The 19,854-nt window shown below is 51.1% G+C and overlaps 1 protein-coding gene and 5 non-coding genes across 6 annotated transcripts; 1 reads left to right on the top strand and 5 right to left on the bottom strand.

Moving 5' to 3' along the window:
* The first annotated feature begins 1,772 nt into the window (after positions 1–1,772).
* LOC138242524 (zona pellucida sperm-binding protein 3-like) lies at positions 1,773–2,770 on the top strand. Its single transcript, XM_069198058.1, has 5 exons — positions 1,773–1,941; positions 2,013–2,130; positions 2,329–2,429; positions 2,507–2,584; positions 2,746–2,770. Exons 1-5 carry the CDS (start codon positions 1,817–1,819, stop codon positions 2,768–2,770), a joined length of 447 nt encoding a protein of 148 aa, XP_069054159.1. The 5' UTR covers positions 1,773–1,816.
* Positions 2,771–5,939: 3,169 nt separating this feature from the next.
* trnaf-gaa (transfer RNA phenylalanine (anticodon GAA)) lies at positions 5,940–6,012 on the bottom strand. The gene has a single exon. It is a non-coding gene; the product is annotated as a tRNA-Phe (tRNA).
* An 8,412-nt stretch (positions 6,013–14,424) lies between these two features.
* Positions 14,425–14,543, bottom strand: LOC138216598 (5S ribosomal RNA). Its single transcript, XR_011180310.1, has one exon. It is a non-coding gene; the product is annotated as a 5S ribosomal RNA (ribosomal RNA).
* A 537-nt stretch (positions 14,544–15,080) lies between these two features.
* Positions 15,081–15,199, bottom strand: LOC138245176 (5S ribosomal RNA). The gene has a single exon (XR_011193790.1). It is a non-coding gene; the product is annotated as a 5S ribosomal RNA (ribosomal RNA).
* Positions 15,200–16,288: 1,089 nt separating this feature from the next.
* On the bottom strand, positions 16,289–16,407 carry LOC138217249 (5S ribosomal RNA). The gene has a single exon (XR_011180961.1). It is a non-coding gene; the product is annotated as a 5S ribosomal RNA (ribosomal RNA).
* A 537-nt stretch (positions 16,408–16,944) lies between these two features.
* Positions 16,945–17,063, bottom strand: LOC138244853 (5S ribosomal RNA). Its single transcript, XR_011193468.1, has one exon. It is a non-coding gene; the product is annotated as a 5S ribosomal RNA (ribosomal RNA).
* Between the last annotated feature and the right edge of the window lie 2,791 nt (positions 17,064–19,854).

Here is a 19,854-nt window from a genome sequence, read left to right as displayed (position 1 = left end):
TTTAGGTCGCAATTCTATGATTCTAAGTCACAATTCTGAGATACCATAGTGCGTTTTTTTTTTACTCCCTGGCGGAAACGGGCTTCCGTAGGTTCTCAGTGCTGCGAAGCAAAAGCAATCTCTGGAAAATCAGACAAATTATTATCAGATCATGTCAAAAGCTGATCAGTATTTCTTTACTGGAAAACAAAGAAATGCTTGTATTACACATTTTAATATGACATGCAATTACACATGAAAAATAGTAAAATTATTGTTGGTACATGTTGATAGAACAGCCCCCTCGATAAAAGAAAGTGTGGACGGACGTGTCGCATGTTCCGTACTCTGTATGACAGCGAGTTTAACACACTGTCCTTGGAAATTAGAAACTAATTGAACAATAAATTAATCTGAGCAAATTTTACACGTGTGGGTGATTTAATTCTGTCGAAATTGCGTGGAACTCCTCCGCTGAGGTCAGATACACACGGGAAAGTGTTCAGGAGGCTTCACGGAGTCCCGCCTCAGACTGGAATCAGGTCCTAATTAGACCCTGAGAACAATCCGAGTCTCTGTGTGTAATTGATTGTGTTGATTGAGCGGTAGTGTGACCAGGTGTGTGGTAGCAGGTCCTGCCAGTATAAAAACCTATTCACCGCATTCACACTTTATGCTTTCTTGCTTCAACACAGTTTATTGGTTTACTTATTTTACTCCTGTAGCAATTTAGCGGGACGTTAATTTGGCAATGCGCTCGTTTCTCTTTGTGCTGTGCCTGTGCGCAGGGGCCGGGCTCCCTGCACTGATCTCCGCCGGGCCTGCTGGCTGGGACTCTCGGGAATTGGCGCTCCAGGCCGACCTCTCGGCTCTCGAAGACGCAGCCCAGTAAGAGGACTTGAACCTGGCAGATGCGCCCTCCGAAGACCTGTCTGCAAGCGAGAACGACTCGCGGTCCTTAGCTCCCGACTTCCGCAGCCTTCCCGTATCCAGAGACGCGTACTCGCCCTACTTTGACAAGGAGAAGATGAAGCCGGCAGCCGCCCCTTACCCGCCTACATCAAGAGCGTCCTGTTTCCTCCCCAGCGAGGGCGGCAGCCGGCTCGGCCGGCCATCGGGGGCACCCGAAGAGTGGTTGTGTGGTGCGACTCCAGCAGGATGTACGTGAGGGTCAGTCGGCTCCTGTTCGGCTTCAGCTGTCGGCCATCGGAGGTGACCTTGGGCAACTGCAGCGTCAGCCGAACCACACGCAGTTACTTCTACTTCATCTACGGGCTTCACGAGTGCGGCACCGAGCGATCGGTAAGCGGGTCTTCATCTACAGGCAGTGTATCGATGTGAGCAGTAGGGCCAGTGTCGGGGTTGCCTTTTCTGGGAATATCCCTTCCTCTGTGACCCTGCAGGTTGTCCAGGGCCGCCTGGTGTACTCCAACACTCTCCGCTATGCCCCGCCCTCCTCCAGTGCACCTGTGTATCGCTTCATTCCCTTCTGTGCCAGTCAAGTGCTCCTACAACAGGTAGGCAGGGCTCTGCTGCTGCGGAGAAGCTGCTGGGGAAAGTGTCCAGATGCCCCTCATCCCCTCTGTCCTGCAGGTTCCACTACTCCTACAAGGTTGGCTATGTCCCCACGTGGGCCAGGAGAAGGACCTTCTTCAAGGACCTGAAGAACAAGCACAGCTTTGTGCTGCTCACCACCAACTGTAAGCTCCTTGAGTGAGTGGCTCCTCCTGCCTGCAGGGGGTGCTGTGTGCAGGTGTAATGCTGCCTCTCTCTCTCTCTCTCTCCAGCCCATTGGGTCCGGCTCTCTCCTAAGGATGAGTACTTCCTGGGTCAGCCCATGTACTTCCAGGCCACTGCCTACTTTGCCACAGTGGAGCAGAGGCTGTACATCCACTCGTGTTACGTAACGGAGAAACCGGACCAGCATTCCCAGCCCCGTTTCCCCGTGATTGACAACTTGGGGTACGGCCCCTTCTGGGCGGAGAGGTGGGCAGGAGCCCCAAGAGCCTGCAGGGGTTCATCCTTGTCCCCAGGTGCATGGTGGACAGCAAGGCAGATGGCTGCCTGTCCAGGTTTGTCCCCTCCAAGCAGAAGGATGTGCTCCGCTTCACAATTGATGCCTTCCTCTTCCAGAAAAAGCTGTCCAGGAAGGTACTGCTCTCAAAGGCTGCTCAGCCTTCTTGCTCTACTGATCCATGGTCTGCTTTCACGTCCATGATCTAGATGTGAACCAGACTGTGACAGCTGTAGTGCCTAGAGCTGCCAGCTTGCCTTCATTGATGGCAGAAGGTCCTTCTCTGTCCCTCTATTGGCCTTGATCCCTTAATGCTGTAACCTTCCCTCTTGTAGCATGAAGTGACTGAGCTGTACATGCACTGTGTCATGGCTGTGGCTCCTGCTAAAGCAACACCAGGGACCAAGTCCTGCACCTACAACAGGGAGGTGAAGAGGTACTTCTGCAAGGAGCCTGCTGAGGGTGCTCTGGGACATGCCAGGTGGAGGCCTCACCTGTCCTCCTCTCCTCCAGGTGGGAGGAGCTGTATGGTGACCATGAGGTCTGTGCCTGCTGTGAGTCCAGGTGTCCTGGCAGCTGTAATGAAGGTGGGTCTGGTTCTCTATCCCTTGTGGATGCATCTCTGCCCAAGAGACAACTGCTTGGACAACTGAGGAATGATCCTGTGCTGGACAAAAGGACTGTGTAGATGAGTAGACTGTGGGTCTCTGGGTATAGCAGATCCCTCAATCCTGGGTGTTGCTTGTCCACAGGTACCAGGAGCCTGGTGACCAGTAGTCGGGTGGCTGTGGCACCAGTAGAGGGTCCTCTGGATGTGGGAGCTGACTGGAATGAGGATGAGGAGGGAGACCCTCAGAGCTCCAGTGAAGATGCTGAGAGCACCAGTGAGGATGTGGAGGGAGCAGAGGACTTTGGAGATGTTGGCCAGTGGACAGGTAGGGTCTGGCAGGAGGAGCTCCTGTAGGGGTGGTGTCCTGCAGTGCAGCTGGATTGTTCTCCTTCTTCCTCCCCAGGTGCCTGAATGAAGGCTCCAGCCTGGCCCTTGTGACTCTCCTGCCTCCACTTGCCTTGTAATGGCAACACCTCAATAAAGCTGTGAAAGACCCTTCTGCTTGCCCTTGTTTCTTTATGGTTTATAGGTTTGAATGGGATGGAGGAATTCAAGGGAAGTGAGACCCATTAATCAATGGAAGTATTTGTGGGGGGGGGGGGGTTCCCCTTTCAAGAATGCTTCTTGTATTGCTGCCAATGAGGACTGAAAATGGCTGGAGTAATAAAGCATTGTACTGGGGGAAGATGGCTGCATTATTCCTTGGGCAGGGCATTGTGACTTTTTTTTACTGGGGGAGAGACAGAGGTGTTCAATATACTGGAAATCCTCCCATTTCCGAGAGGCGTAGTGCTTATGGAGTGTGAGTTGCTACTGTAGTGCCCAGTAAGAGTGAGATCTGGTGTCCTATTCTAGGCTGCACAAACTGTCTAAAACTAAACACAAGGAAGGAATTGTCAACAGGGGCTTGGTGTAAAGTAGGCCTTCCCTTCCTTAGCAGAGGAACAATACTGGTGCACAAACATCAGTGAATAATGGTGCAGTTAGAATCTCGGAGGTCTTGTCTTATGGGCGTTGGTTTCACAGCAGTGGTATTGGACAGTCATGAGGAGTATTAGGATTGAGACTGGAGATCCCAGCACTTGATGGGGAAGACAGGTGTTCACAACCACCTCTACCAGCAGCACAGACTGTGTAGATTGAGCTTGAACACTTACTACACAAAGCCTCTCCACTGTTTCAGTGTCCCGTGTCATGGATTTCAAGTGAATCCTAGTCTTCCTTTGTGACTACCTATAATTTGCACAAATCATGATGGCCCACTAACACTGTCAATTTTTAGCCCTACTGCACTGCCCTATTAAAGCTTCAAGGTTTTAGGACAAACTATTTTATATAATGGTTCCAAAGGTGGCTTCTCAAAGTACTTGACATAATTACAATTAGAATACACAGGATAAAACAATTCCAATAGACAGGAGACCATGGATGGTGGTACTAAGGAAAGTAGAAGCAGAGGGGTAAAGAATGGAACCAGTTCAGTAAAGGCTCTTCTACAGAAGGTGTTGAGTCTGAATTTGAAGGAGTTTAGGGAAGGTGACTCTGGTATCCTTGGGGAGAGAGTTCCAGAGCTTGGGGGGCATAACAGGAGAAGGCCTTGTCACTCACACAGTGTAGATGGGCTTGGGGGACAGTTAGGAGACCAGAATAAGAAGAGCAAAGGTTATGAGGTGGGGAGCAGGGTGATAATAGATCAAACTGCTACTGAGGTGCAACTGAAATGTGACGGCATGTTCTACGATTTATGCAAGAAAGGGTAATGTTAGGCTTTTATGGACCGTTGGTACAACAGCAGTGCTCAAGGATTCATTTCTAATATTGAGGACAATGGGTTATATACCCCTCGTTCTTACCAAAGGATCAGAGACCTTTTGCTATATAAAAAGACTCCTTTCCACCACTAATTTATACAGGTTTGGTTCATTTGGGTTTTATCATTTAAGTGAAGTCAATGTCCTGCTCGCAGCTGAGCCCGACACACGGTACAGTCTGGTTTCTGTCGCTGGGCGCTCACCCTGCGGTCCATATGGGTCCTAATGCCCCAGTATACGGCAGTGGCAATTTCCCTAAGGAAACAAATACTCCACATTAGTCTGAATGCCACATTCTTCATTGGTCCCATAACATCACAGAAATATAAAAACAAAACTACTCACTCTTTAATCTCGTCTAATCCAAGACACACCAAATATCACAGTCTTCTTTAAACACGCGTGCTGTGATTCCTCTATGTAGCAGAAATAACAACCGAGGAGCCAAGAGATCATTTCAGCATTTCGCGTCTGAACGGAAAACACAAACGACCAACTTGGAATGACTTGCTTTTGACGCTTTTCAAAGCGTTCTTTGTGCACGACAACTGCACCACCAAGCAAACTACATAAATATGAGAAAACACGCAAGAGAGTTGTCACTCAGAGTGTCGAAGGGTCGATGTATACTGGGGCTCAGTTGAAATACAACGTCAGGACTTTTCCGAATTATGTCACACAAAGAGAGCACAGCCTTTTCCGCCCTGCCACATGTAACTTGGTAACTCGCCGTGATCGTATAGTGGTCAGTACTTTGTGTTGTGGCCGCAACAATCCGGGTCACGGCAGAATAGGGGCGTCTGCTTTTACTACTTGCACGAATTAAGGCAAAAAAAAGCCAATCGATGTGAACGAACGGCGCTTTGCAGAGGAGTACTGCCTGACTGGATCGTTGATGAACGACAGAGGCCACTCCGACCTCTTCTTGGTTTTCTTCAATGACTTACAAAGGATCTTCTTCACATTGGCCCATGCAAAGCAAACACAGGAAAGTGCAATTCAAGCAGAGACCAGGAGGGACTTGTTTACACCGAGAGTGGTCGGAGAATGGAACAATGCGCCCAGCCCTGTTGCTGGAGCCGATTCTTGATGAGATCTTGGGCTCACTAAGAGGCCCCCGCTGGATGCTAATCTTTCTGTTGTTCTTGCAGGTCCTGCGCTGCTTTTGAGCCGACAGAGCTCGTCCTGGTCTGTCGGCACAGCCCAATTGCAAATGATCGGCTCCGCGTACAGAAGGAACGTGCGTTTGGTACAAGAGTGCACGAAGGCACCGGAAATACATTGAGAACAAATGACCAGTCGCTCAAGACCTCTGTGAAGTACAGGAGCATGCAAAACGAGGCTGTTTCCACCCGGTCTCGAACCGGGGACCTTTCGCATGTTAGGCAAACGTGATAGCCGCTACAGTACGGAAACCTGCAGGGACTGCTGCTGGTGTCTCGCTTGCGTTTCGGGCTGAGAAAGGGACGCGTCACTTTAGGCAGGGTGGGCTGGAGAGAGGAACAAAGGGCGCGATGAAACAAAATGCCGAAACCCGGGATCGAACCAGGGACCTTTAGAAATTCAGTCTAACACTCTCCCAGCTGAGCTATTTCGGCGGTGCGCAGAGCCCACAGCCACCTGCTCCAGCCTTCCTCGGTTGCGGCATGAGCGCACCAAGAGTAGCGGGAGAGTGTTGCAGGAACGTCACTCAGAAGGAAAGCCACCCAGCTGCGCCCTCTGAGCTCTGTCCAGCGCATCTTCCTCGCATGGATTCCTGCCTGCGATGGGCAGGAAACAATTAGCAAGAACAGAACGACACCCCATGGGTGTCTCATGACCACACCTTAGGTTGTGACACGTGCAGGTGTGAGGGGTTGCCGGGCTACTCTGGAGCAGAGCTTGGGTGGAGGGGGGGCTGGAAAGCAGACAAAGAGGTGACACCTCAAGGTCTGCACGATCACAGCTCTCCGCCGCCCCAGGCTTCCGCTCGATAAGCTACTGGACACACCCGCCCCTCCTCACACAGACCGTGGAAAAGCCCCCGAGTGGGAGGGCTCTCTCTTCCTCCCAGGAGCTCTTGGACACGACGCACAGACAGAGCGTGGGGAGCTGCCGCTTGCAAACACGGCTCCAGGCAGGACTCCACTCCGCAGGAGCAGTAGAGCAGAGGAGATGGGGGCAGCTTAGCTCCTGTGCAGAGACCTGAGCTGTTGTTGCTGTGGATGCTGTCTTTTCTGCACTCGGGGTAGGAGTGAATGTTGAGTTGCCCTTAGAAATGAAGCAGAACACTTCAACGGCACGGGTGTGTGTGTGTGCGTGCGCCCTGGTGATTCTGGGAGACAGATCGAACCTGGGCTAAAAGAGAGGGGGCTTAGCCCTCTTCCATTTGCTAGTTCAAAGTTGTACAACCCATTTGTATCTGCTAGGCGGCGCAGTCGTCGTCAACAAAGAAGGCTTTGAAACCCACCCCTCCACTCTTTGAATAAAGCAGTGTCGTCAGGCCCTGACATCCCACCCCCGCCACTGTCTACGTAAAGTAGTATCGTCAGGGCCTGACATCCCACTCCCGCCACTCTCTGTGTAAAGTAGTGTCATATGGCCCTGACACCAATCCCTCCACTCTCTGCATAAAGCAGTGTCTTATGGCCCTGAAACCCTCCCCTCCACTCTCTACATAAAGCAGTGTTGTCAAGCCCTGACATCCCTCCCCCGCCACTCTCTGTGTAAAGCACTGTCATATGGCCCTGACATCACACCCCCACCACTCTCTGCGTAAAGCACTGCCGTATAACCCTGACACCCACCCCTAAACACTCTGCATTAAGCTGTGTTGTCAGGCACTGATATCCCACCCCCACCACTCTCTGCAGAAAGCACTGTCATATAGCCCTGACACCCACCCCTCCATTTTTTGCATAAAGCAGTGTCGTCAAGCCCTGCCACTCTCTGCGTAAAGAAGTGTCGTATGGCCCTGACATCCCACCCCCACCACTAACTGTGTAAAGTAGCATCGTCAGGCCCTGACATCCCACCCCTGCCACTCCCTGCGTAAAGAAGTGTCGTATGGCCCTGACATCACACCCCCACCACTCTCTGCCGAAAGCACTGTCGTATAGCCCTGACATCCCACCCCTCCACTCTCTGCATAAAGCAGTGTCGTCAAGCCCTGACATCCCACCCCCACCACTCTCTGTGTAAAGCAGTGTCATATGGCCCTGACATCCTAGCCCCGCCACTCCCTGTGTAAAGCGGTGTCATATGGCCCTGACATCCCACCCCCACCACTCTCTGTGTAAAGCACTGTCGTATAGCCTTGACACCCACCTCTCCACTCTCTGTGTAAAGCAGTGTCATCTAGCCCTGACATCCCACCCCCTCCACTCTCTGAATAAAGAAGTGTCGTATGGCCCTGACACCCACCCCTCCATTCTCTGCATAAAGCAGTGTCGTCAGGCCCTGACATCCCACCCCTCCACTCTCTGCGTAATGCGGTATCGTCAGGCCTTGACATCCAACCCCAGCCACTCTCTGCGTAAAGCAGACATGTTACAGACATTTACAACAAAGACATATTATAAAATATTGACATATACTGTAGGTGGCTGGAGCATTATTGGGAGACAGACTCACTGTTCCTCAGGCTGTGACAGGAGATCACATACTGGGCTCCCAGATCAACTGAGTTCCCTCCTCCCTCTCCCAGTAGGATTGGGACCCGTTGTGATTCTGGCAGGTGTGGGAACTCTGGGATTAGATTTCTGAATTTCGGGAAGAATGTTTCTCTAATCCCAGAGTATCTGTCACAGTGCAGTAGGAAGTGCACCTCTGTCTCTATTTCTCCCCGCTGGCAGTGGGAGCACAGCCTGTCCTCTCTGGGCAGCCAGGTCTGCCTGTGTCGCCCAGTTTCTATGGCCAGGTTGTGGTCACTGAGCCTGTAATTCGTCAGGGTCTGTTTCTGTTTGTTATTTTTAATTTTGGTCAAATATTCAGCTAGTGTGTATTGTCTGTTTAAGGTTCTGTAGCATTCCAGTTTATGTTGTGTTTGTGTGTGTGTGTCCCAGTGTGTGAGATATTGCTGTTTAATCTGTGCTGTGATGTGGTTGAGTCTGGGTTGTGGTGCTCTAGCAGTGCTGTCCTGAGGCTGGTTAGTGTCAGTGTCACTCACTGCGAGTGTGATTTCAGCAGAGTCTCTGTACTCTTGGGACACTTGACTCACCTGTCTCTTTCTTTCTCTCCCTGTGCTGTCCCTCTCCTGCCCCCTCTCTCCCTCCTCAGACTCCAGCTGGAGGAGGTCCAATCACCACCTCCTGTGAGACAGAAGAAAAATAAGGTGGGTAATGCTCTGATCCTCTCTTTACTCCTGTCCAGTGTCCAGTCAGTGTCCAGTCAGTGTGTCTGTATGAACCCCTCTCTCTCAGTGCAGTGTTCATGTACTGGAGTGTCCAGTCAGTGTGTCTGTATGAACCCCTCTCTCTCTCTCAGTGCAGTGTTCATGTCCTGGAGTGTCCAGTCCGACTCTTAACGTGACTCTCCTGTCTCTGCTGCAGAATCGCTGGTGCGTCTTTTTAAACTCCCTGAGCTGTGTGTCGGTGGAGACAGATGATCAGGACGAGCCGATGGAGGCGGCGGAGACCGTGGGTCAGGAGAGGAAGAGCGAGGGAGAGGAGGAGCAGGCTGCCGGGAAGGACAAGAAGAGGAAGAGGAGGTGCAGGTGAGCAGACAGGGGGGCGCCGCTTGGTCGTGTCTGTGATTCAAGGAGGAGTCTCCTCTTGCTGTTTGATGTCATGGTGACGTCTGTGTCTGTGTCCCTCACACCTGCAATAACAATATTCTTTCCAGGTTCCTTTCCTGGTTCTGTGCCAGCTAAGATCTGGACTGGACTAGACTGGACTGGACTGGAGCTGAGGGACGCCAGACTGGACTGCACTGAAGCTGAGGGGCCCCAGACTGGACTGGACAGGAGCTGAAGGACACCAGACTGGACTGGACTGGAGCCTAGGGACACCAGACTGGACTGGGCCGGAGCTGAGAGACACCAGACTGGACTGCACCGGAGCTGAGAGACACCAGACTGGACTGGACTGGAGCTGAGGGGCCCCAGACTGTACTGGACTGGAGCTGAGGGACCCCAGACTGTGCTGGACCGAAGCTGAGGGACCCCAGTCTGGACTGAAGCTGAGGGACCCCAGTCTGTGCTGGACCGAAGCTGAGGGACCCCAGTCTGTGCTGGACCGAAGCTGAGGGACCCCAGTCTGGACTGCACTGGAGCTGAGGGGCCCCAGACTGGACTGGACTGAAGCTGAGGGACCCCAGACCCCAGTCTGGACTGAAGCTTGTAATTTTTGTTCTTTTGTTAAGCATCAATAAATTTTTTTTTAAAAAAATCTGTTCAGCTTTTGGTTTTTTCCCTCCCCCCCCCCCCTAAGGTTGCTGCTGGGAGAGGTGTGAGTGGGGCCAGCAGGGGGCGCTCTCACCCTGCGGTCTGTGTGGGTCCTGATGCCCCAGTATAGTGACGGGGGACACTGGACTGTAAACAGGCGCCGTCCTTCAGATGAGACGTCAAACCAAGGTCCTGACTCTCTGTGCTCGTTAACAATCCCGGGGTGTCTCTGGAGAAGAGTAGGGGTGTTACCCCAGTGTCCTGGCCTGATTCCCCCCCTGGTCTTGACCCATCATGGCCTCCTAATCACCCCCCTCTCTGAACTGGCTCCATCCCTCTGCTCTCCTCCCCACTGGATCCCCCTGACCTGGGAAGAGCTCTGAGTGGAGAGTCCAGACGGATTAATTATTATTATTATTATTCGTGCTGCACTGGGCTTCAGTTCTGGCAGTGAGAGGGAGACTCTGTGATCAGTACAGATACTTATGACTGTATAATAATACACGATACAAATGGAAAACAGGGTAGCGCTGTAGTCCCTTCGAAACGTTTTGAACTGCCAGAAGAAGTTTTCACAACCCGGACTCGTGAAGGTACAGGTCTTCTCCCATCGTCCGGAGCAAGGTGTATGGTGTCCTGGTGATTTCTCCCGCTTTGAACGGAGTTTAATGTCTTGTTTCTACTTTATTAGAGAGAGGCACTGAACATCCTGTGATGGACTGGTGTCCTGTCCAGGGTGTGTGAGTGTGTGTGTGTCCTGTGATGGACTGCTGTCCTGTCCAGGGTGTGTGAGTGTGTGTGTCCTGTGATGGACTGCCGTCCTGTCCAGGGTGTGTGAGTGTGTGTGTGTCCTGTGATGGACTGCTGTCCTGTCCAGGGTGTGTGAGTGTGTGTGTCCTGTGATGGACTGCTGTCCTGGCCAGGGTATGTGAGTGTGTGTGTGTCCTGTGATGGACTGGTGTCCTGTCCAGGGTGTGTGTGTGTACTGTGATGGACTGGTATCCTGTGAAGGACTGGTGTCCTGTCCAGGGTGTGTGTGTGTGTCCTGTGATGGACTGGTGAATCACAATATTAATTCTCCTCCTTGATTCCCTCCTTTATCGCCAGAGTGAAAGCGGGACACGGCAGTAAAAGCTCAGCCCTGCGGGTGGTGGTCCTCTCGGCCACACGGGGGCACTGTGGCTCCACGGGGGAGGGTTATGTTCAAGTCCCGCTGGGAATCGCACCGACGCGGCGGAGTTCGTGAACGTCCCAGACACCAAGAAAATGAGAGAGAGAAAAAAGGTCGTTTTCGGGGTTCAAGAAGCAACCCCGAGATTCAGGGAGTTTCCCCGCTGAGCTTACTCTGCCGAAAACACGCAGGATTTATTTTTTTCCCGTGCCCCCCCTCACACAGGCCGTTTCTGTAGCGTGAAGTTGTGTTTTTTTGCGCGGCGGTCGGTGAGGGGCGAAATTGTATTTATTTTTTTACCACGGTCTGAAACAGAAACGGCCGGGTGGTGTTGTAGAGAGGTCGACGTGCCTGGTTTTCCTCGTCTCCGAAGCCCGTTTTTTTGGGGGGGGTCGTGAGGTCCCACGCAGCGCTCGGAAAAGAAAATGCCGTCTCTTTTCCCCGCAGGACGGGGGGGTGGGAACCCGTGTTTTTTGGACGTGGCGTGGCCCGAAATTTCCGCCCTTGGCCGCTAAAGGGGGGTGGAGGTTGGTCTTTCTTTGACTTGGGGGTAGGGGGGGTGCTAATTTCACTGAACCATACCTAACGGAAACCCGTGTTGGACGTGGGGGTGCTGAATGCGCCCTTCGACGTGATTTTGTTTTTAAATTCAAGTGCAGCTTTTGTAACGCTTGGGCCGGAAACACCTGGACCCGTTTCCTCTGCCTGTCCGATGTGGCGACTACCGGGGTCGTACAGGGACACCCGGCTGGCCGCTGAGAGTTGGAAAAATAAAATGTCCACCTAAAAAAAAACAACCGCGAAAAATGTCGGCCATTTTTGTTTCGCGGCCGAGCCGTGAGCGCGTCGGGGGCGACATCACGGGGGCGTCACAATGAGCCGCCTGACGTCACAGAGCGGCGGAATCTAGCGGGGGGCGGCGCTGGAGCCCCGTGAGCTCAGAGGAGTGAAGAGAGAGGAGGAGGAAAGGACTATATAGCGCTTTCTAAACACGTGTTGACTCCAGTAGGAAATGTCACCTGGAGGCAACACACCGGCTTCTTTTAACAGATCACCTCGGGAATCGGGAACAACGGAGCTGTGTGCGGACGTCTGTACGGAGGGGTTCAGCGCGGGGGGGCTCCGGGCTCGGGTCTGGACCGGGGGGGTGGGGACTGTCTGTGTGGAGTCTGCATGTTCTCCCTGTGTTCTTCGGGTCCAAAGACAGGCTTTTGGGCTAATTGGCTTCTGGGAAAACTGGCCCTGGTGTGTGTGTGTCCTGTGATGGAGTGCTGTCCTGTCCAGGGTGTGTGAGTGTGTGTGTGTTTGTCATGTGATGGACTGGTTCCTGTCCAGGTTGTGTGAGTGTGTGTGTCTGAGTGTCCTGTGAGGGACTGGTGTCCTATCCAGGTTGTGTGTGTGTGTCCTGTGAGGGACTGGTGTCCTGTCCAGGGTGTGTGAGTGTGTGTGTGTCTTGTGATGGACTGGTGTCCTATCTAGGGTGTGTGTATGTCCTGTGATGGACTGGTGTCCTGTCCAGGGTGTGTGAGTGAGTGTGTGTGTCTGTGTGTCCTGTGATGGACAGATGGTACCAAGCCTGGACACCCATGAGACACTGGCTTCCTCAGAAGACTCTCACGGAGGGCACACTGTCCCTAACCCGGGTCCAGAAGAAACTACCGTGATCTATAATTCCTGCGCCTCGGAAGGGTTTATGACGTCTATGTCCGGCGCCCGCGCCCGTGGACCGGCGGTTTGGCGTCGCGCTCCGCAGCTCGAGCTTTGGTGCGAGGCAGGGCGGGAGGGAGTCGATGTGGCCTCGGCGCCATCTTTGCTGGTGAGTCAATTGTGACCGTTGCGGTACAACAAACCATCAATCAAGCTTTTCCCACCCCGTCCAGTATTTCTGTCGCGGCCCACGTCCCTTACAATCGACAAACTATAAAAAAAACAGTAGCCCTTCGCAACATTACACGCCATTTTTTTTATTTTAAACGTCCGCTAGATACGCAGGTGGCTTGATACCTGTCTTATCCTCGCCGGCGTCTTTATACCGGCAAGTGAATTTTATTTGGGGTCCCTCAGAATTGTGACAGAAATGTCAGTGAACCACAATAAAAAACGAAACTTTTTTTTAAAGGCGGTGAATGGATTTTTTGAGTAACCGTGTAGCGACTAACGTAAGGAAAAAAAAAGTTGTCTTTCCCAACGAAGACGTTTTGGTACAGGACTTTCTTTAAATATCAGTTGTGCATAGCGTTTTACAAAAAGTTGATGATGATCTTGGAGATAATTGCAAAGGAACATTGAGATAACTACCAAAACATTACGTGTGAAACGACAGGACAGAACTTTGAACCCACAAAGAAACAAAGGTATGAAATATTGCCTCGTCATGGGGGGGTTGATAATTGTAGTAAGTGTTCCTAATTTTCGTAAAGAAATGTATATTATGGGAGTCACACGTGAGATTTAGTGTATATACGTTTCATATTGTGCATATATACGTGGTTAAAAAGTGGAATGAGTATGATTATAAACTCGTGTGTCCTATAATCAGATAATTTTTGAACAAGCTTTGATTAGACAGGTGAAAAACAACATCAGATCCTTTTTTTTAATATATTCTCACATCTGAATATCAGCTTCTCCCCTCTGGCCAACATTTCAGGGCTCCCAGGTGTAGATCCCAAATTGAAACAAATATTAATTTGTTACCCAGTTAAACAGTTAATAGAAGTGAGTGACCAGGGTAAATAAAGGTGGGTCAGTATAAACTGTTTATTCTGGACCAGACTTCGTCATGTGTGATATGTCATGACTTCTTATAGATAAATATAAAATATAAAATAGATAAAGTTTTATCTTTATATTTAGTTCTACATGTGTAATAGATGCGATGTGTGTCCATAAAAAGGTTTCTCCAGGGGAAAATCAAGTTCGTTTTAAAACCGTGTTTCCTTTTTAGGGTACGTTTGCATTCCAAGTGTGGGGTTTTTGCCTTTTTATCATATTTTGGATGTGAATCCGTGGTATTTTTGCTGAGACAAGTTGCCTTTCTTATACGCGGAGGGATCTGCTCGTGAGATGTCCGCTTGGTCCATTTCTGAGCTCAGTATAAGGTGTAGAAAGCATGACTGTCATCATAACCCGCATCTCACCCAGGTGTGGAATAATGTTGTGACTATTGCTTCAGCAATAACATGCTGATTGCATGTTTCTAGATGGGTATAACAGAGATCTCAACTACTGAGGGGCCTTATTAATAAAGTCTCCACAGCCGAAGCGCTGTGTCTCTTTTCAGCTGGCGATAAACCTTTCCTCGATCCTTTGCGGACTTGTAAAACTGTTCCTGATCAGAATAAAAAACGCTCACGCTAATACACAAGCACCCGTGTCTCGCCAAAGCTGACAAATAAACAGACGGACAAGCCGCACTGCACGTGTGAACAGGGGAATGAGCGAGCGAGCGGGGATAGGGCGTCTCCTGCGCTTAAAAGCTTACAGCACCTGGTATTCCCAGGCGGTCTCCCATCCAAGTACTAACCAGGCTCATCCCTGTTTAGCTTCCGAGATCAGACGAGATCAGGCGTGCTCAAGGCGGTGTGGCCGTAAGCGAGAGCAAGGCTCGCTGGCACCCTTCTTATTGAGAGGACAGCTCCGTCACCTCTTTTACGACGCTGCTTTTTTTCCCTTGCGTTTTTCTCTTCTTCCCACGTTCTCTCTCTTCACTGCCTTCGTCCCCGCTCTATTTCACTTCAGCCTTTCACTCTTGCTTCCTTCCAATGAGGACGGAGCAGCGGGAGAAAGGGCGCTATAGAGGTTCGCTGTGGAGAGCTGCTGCTGTGCTTTGACATCTGAGCTCTGTGGAAAACGATCTCAATACAATTCTGAAAAACGCGACTCTCCGAACGCCAGCCGAACAAGTCTCCGCAGACGAAGCGCTGTGTCTCTTTTCGGCTGGCGATAAACCTTTCCTCGATCCTTTGCGGACTTGTAAAACTGTTCCTGATCAGAATAAAAAACGCTCACGCTAATACACAAGCACCCGTGTCTCGCCAAAGCTGACAAAAAAACAGACGGACAAGCCGCACTGCACCTGTGAACAGGGGAATGAGCGAGGGAGCGGGGATAGGGCGCCTCCTGCGCTTAAAAGCTTACAGCACCTGGTATTCCCAGGCGGTCTCCCATCCAAGTACTAACCAGGCCCATCCCTGTTTAGCTTCCGAGATCAGACGAGATCAGGCGTGCTCAAGGGGGTGTGGCCATAAGCGAGAGCAAGGCTCGCTGGCACCCTTCTTATTGAGAGGACAGCTCCGTCACCTCTTTTACGACGCTGCTTTTTTTCCCTTGCGTTTTTCTCTTCTTCCCACGTTCTCTCTCTTCACTGCCTTCGTCCCCGCTCTATTTCACTTCAGCCTTTCACTCTTGCTTCCTTCCAATGAGGACGGAGCAGCGGGAGAAAGGGCGCTATAGAGGATCGCTGTGGAGAGCTGCTGCTGTGCTTTGACATCTGAGCTCTGTGGAAAACGATCTCAGTACAATTCTGAAAAACGCGACTCTCCGAACGCCAGCTCTGTGGAAAACGATCTCAATACAATTCTGAAAAACGCGACTCTCCGAACGCCAGCCGAACAAGTCTCCGCAGCCGAAGCGCTGTGTCTCTTTTCAGCTGGCGATAAACCTTTCCTCGATCCTTTGCGGACTTGTAAAACTGTTCCTGATCAGAATAAAAAACGCTCACGCTAATACACAAGCACCCGTGTCTCGCCAAAGCTGACAAATAAACAGACGGACAAGCCGCACTGCACTCAAGGGGGTGTGGCCGTAAGCGAGAGCAATGCTCGCTGGCACCCTTCTTATTGAGAGGACAGCTCCGTCACCTCTTTTACGACGCTGCTTTTTTTCCCTTGCGTTTTTCTCTTCTTACCACGTTCTCTCTCTTCACTGCCTTCGTCCCCGCTCTATTTCACTTCAGCCTTTCACTCTTGCTTCCTTCCAATGAGGACGGTATAAAGGGCGCTATAGAGGATCGCTGTGGAGAGCTGCTGCTGTGCTTTGACATCTGAGCTCTGTGGAAAACGATCTCAATACAATTCTGAAAAACGCGACTCTCCGAACGCCAGCCGAACAAGTCTCCGCAGCCGAAGCGCTGTGTCTCTTTTCAGCTGGCGATAAACCTTTCCTCGATCCTTTGCGGACTTGTAAAACTGTTCCTGATCAGAATAAAAAACGCTCACGCTAATACACAAGCACCCGTGTCTCGCCAAAGCTGACAAATAAACAGACGGACAAGCCGCACTGCACGTGTGAACAGGGGAATGAGCGAGCGAGCGGGGATAGGGCGCCTCCTGCGCTTAAAAGCTTACAGCACCTGGTATTCCCAGGCGGTCTCCCATCCAAGTACTAACCAGGCCCATCCCTGTTTAGCTTCCAAGATCAGACGAGATCAGGCGTGCTCAAGGGGGTGTGGCCATAAGCAAGAGCAAAGCTCGCTGGCACCCTTCTTATTGAGAGGACAGCTCCGTCACCTCTTTTACGACGCTGCTTTTTTTCCCTTGCGTTTTTCTCTTCTTCCCACGTTCTCTCTCTTCACTGCCTTCGTCCCCGCTCTATTTCACTTCAGCCTTTCACTCTTGCTTCCTTCCAATGAGGACGGAGCTGCGGGAGAAAGGGCGCTATAGAGGATCGCTGTGGAGAGCTGCTGCTGTGCTTTGACATCTGAGCTCTGTGGAAAACGATCTCAATACAATTCTGAAAAACGCGACTCTCCGAACGCCAGCCGAACAAGTCTCCACAGCCGAAGCGCTGTGTCTCTTTCCAGCTGGCGATAAAACTTTCCTCGATCCTTTGCGGACTTGTAAAACTGTTCCTGATCAGAATAAAAAACGCTCACGCTAATACGCAAGCACCCGTGTCTCGCGAAAGCTGACAAATAAACAGACGGACAAGCCGCACTGCACGTGTGAACAGGGGAATGAGCGAGCGAGCGGGGATAGGGCGCCTCCTGCGCTTAAGAGCTTACAGCACCTGGTATTCCCAGGCGGTCTCCCATCCAAGTACTAACCAGGCCCATCCCCGTTTAGCTTCTGAGATCAGACGAGATCAGGCGTGCTCAAGGGGGTGTGGCCATAAGCGAGAGCATTGCTCGCTGGCACCCTTCTTATTGAGAGGACAGCTCCGTCACCTCTTTTACGACGCTGCTTTTTTTCCCTTGCGTTTTTCTCTTCTTCCCACGTTCTCTCTCTTCACTGCCTTCGTCCCCGCTCTATTTCACTTCAGCCTTTCACTCTTGCTTCCTTCCAATGAGGACGGAGCTGCGGGAGAAAGGGCGCTATAGAGGATCGCTGTGGAGAGCTGCTACTGTGCTTTGACATATGAGCTCTGTGGAAAACGATCTAGTTTGAATAACATATCTAGTGCTTCTTCTTTTGCTTTTTGATGTTTTCTCAATTCAATACACGAGATACATTTATTCATATAAATTGTGCACCAAACATATACTAGTCTGCCTGGATACGAGCGGCAGACCTTACTGTGAGGGTTATCAATATACAAGGTATATAATCTCGAAGAGATGCCAACACAAAGAGATACACAACAGAGAATATATGTCAATATCGTTCGGTTACTAAATCGCTAATCAGTGTTATTACCCACTGTTACTCTAAACTCGGAAGTAAATACACTACTCATGAATTAAATTGATAACAACTTGTGTTGAAGTACAATTGAATTCTCGAGACACAATGTAGAACATGGGGTTTACTTATCCACTGTTTATGGATTTGGAATTTCCCGGCACGAACACCAAGCCAGCTGACAGGCTGTGTTGCAGCCTATGTTCCAGCGGTTGTCCAATGGGCGTTGTCCCGGCGTCCTCTGGCTACCGGCCAACCAGTTGAAGTACAGCTCGGAGTAGGACGGGTGGAGAAATCTGACTGCGGCGCGCAGGGCAGTCGTTGCTCCAAGGAGATCTACCAGCAGTCCAGCTGGCTAGTAGAAAGTCTCTATGCACAGAGTGTGACCGCGAGTCCTCACAAGTCACTCTTTTGCCTGGGAAGAAGCTGGTTCGTTCCCGGTCCAGCGCTGCTTCTGAATAAGCTATTCAGGTTGTCGACGAGGGTCCAACTGTAGGCTGCTTGATCAAGCGGAGCATTCACGTTGGTAGAACTCTGAGTACGTACGGGATCCTCGGCCTTGCGCTTAGAACAAAGTCCAAGTCCCTTTGCAGACAACAGCAGTTGTCACATGATTGTCTCTGAGGATGCGCGAAAATGGCCAAGGAGAGCCCCGATCTGAGCTTGCGCTCCCTTTTTGACCAAGACACAGATGTGTGCTGATTGGTTGAGAGTTTGGCGGGCATTCGAGACCCACGTGGTATTACCACGCCCTGCCAGTCCCTGATTGGTTGATCAAGGTGAGATATGAGTCACTTACTCTTGACACTTAGGAATGCAGTCCAGATGTCCATTTGGCACTCCCTAGACAGATAGGCGCCAATGGATGACCATTGATCATGATAGCCAGGCTTAACTAAGTGCATCCCCATCTGGCTGTCCCTTATCAAAAGAAAACATCTTAAATCAGCCTGCATGAATACTTTCTCTGTGGCTGCACCACAAAGATGGAGGGTGAGATGGGGCCTCATTTAGGACAGAATACCACCGCTTAATTCTGTCTTATTAACAAGCATTGCCGCTACAACGGCATCTCTCCTGTCAAACTTCCTCCTGACGTGTTTGACAGGATCTGGGCCGTGGTGAACAGTGGGAAAGACGCCCTGTGGAGAGTGAGGAACATGGGGCTGTTCAAAGGCATCGAAGTCCCAGTCAAGGCAGCAGGTAGCCTGGCCCTGTTCATCACCCGAGAAAACTATTACCTCAGAGATCTGTGGAGAGAAAGGAGGGAGGAAACAGAATATCTGTGGGAAATAGAGAGCATAGGTCAATATCTCAAGAAACTGTGAAAAACATTATCACGTTTAAGTAAAGAATGTGATTTGCACCAGAAAAAAAGAAATTGTTGCTATGTAACTGGTACCGTGTCAAAATGTAATGAGATGTGATCATATCTACTGTTTTAAGTATGTATATTAATGTAAAGCTTTCTAATTTGTGATGTCCTGTATTTTTTTGTGAAAAGAAAATAAAGTTCTTAAAAAATCGATTCACCCAGGGAGGAGAGCGGGGCATGCCCAGCGCCAGACATTCAAGGAGAGGGCTGTGCGAGGTGAGGTGAGGTGCGACACGCCGGAGCCCCGACGCTGCTAATGCGGAGCACTTGTTGAACTGGCATTGAAAGGACGTGTGAGCACGGAGCGAGCCTTCCCTGCGGCGAAGCGTTTGAAACTTTCTCCCCACGCTGCAGGAGTTGTGTGCGCTGCAGCGGTGCCGAGAGAACAGCACAGAAGGCAGCAGGCTCTGGAGAGCGGGTAAGAGACGGAGCCTTGTGGGCAGGTGAGCAGGTTTTTTGGAAATTGCTGAAATGGCTCCAGTGTTTGTTCGGTGTGTGGCAGGCGCACGACGCGAGCTTGCGTAGCGATCTGCAAATGAGGCCGAATTGCGTCCCGGGACATGCTGCGAATGGGCATTGGCGACTGCAGATGTGTAGGAAACGGCGCGCTCATTTTCTTGTTTTGCCCACCCTTTTGAGTGTTAGTGTGGCGTGTGAGTGTGCGAAAGAGTGGGCCCAGCAGGAGGCGGTGGTGTGCGGGGCGAGGAGCTGGCCTCGGCTGCGCGCTTTGTGCTGTGGGTGCGGGCCGCTTGCAGGGGCTTGTACAGCTCATACGGAAATATATAGCCCAAGGGAAAGAGAGGCACAGGAAGGAAAGCAGACCAGAAACTAGGGACAAGACAGAGAAGGACTGCCCTCTGGCTGCAGAGGGCGTGACACTTCTACTCAAGACTGTACAGCTCTACAGAGGTA

The sequence above is a fragment of the Lepisosteus oculatus genome, chromosome 14, assembly GCF_040954835.1.
Source record: "Lepisosteus oculatus isolate fLepOcu1 chromosome 14, fLepOcu1.hap2, whole genome shotgun sequence".
NCBI lineage: Eukaryota > Metazoa > Chordata > Actinopteri > Semionotiformes > Lepisosteidae > Lepisosteus > Lepisosteus oculatus.
This window is presented reverse-complemented; position numbering and strand designations above follow the sequence as displayed.

Coding starts and splice junctions, on each gene's coding strand:
- LOC138242524 (XM_069198058.1), top strand. CDS start 1,817: ATGTACTTCCAGGCCACTGCCTACTTTGCCACAGTGGAGCAGAGGCTG. Junction 2,131..2,328: donor AGAAAAAGCTGTCCAGGAAG/GTACTGCTCTCA, acceptor TCCCTCTTGTAG/CATGAAGTGACTGAGCTGTA. Junction 2,585..2,745: donor GGCAGCTGTAATGAAGGTGG/GTCTGGTTCTCT, acceptor GCTTGTCCACAG/GTACCAGGAGCCTGGTGACC.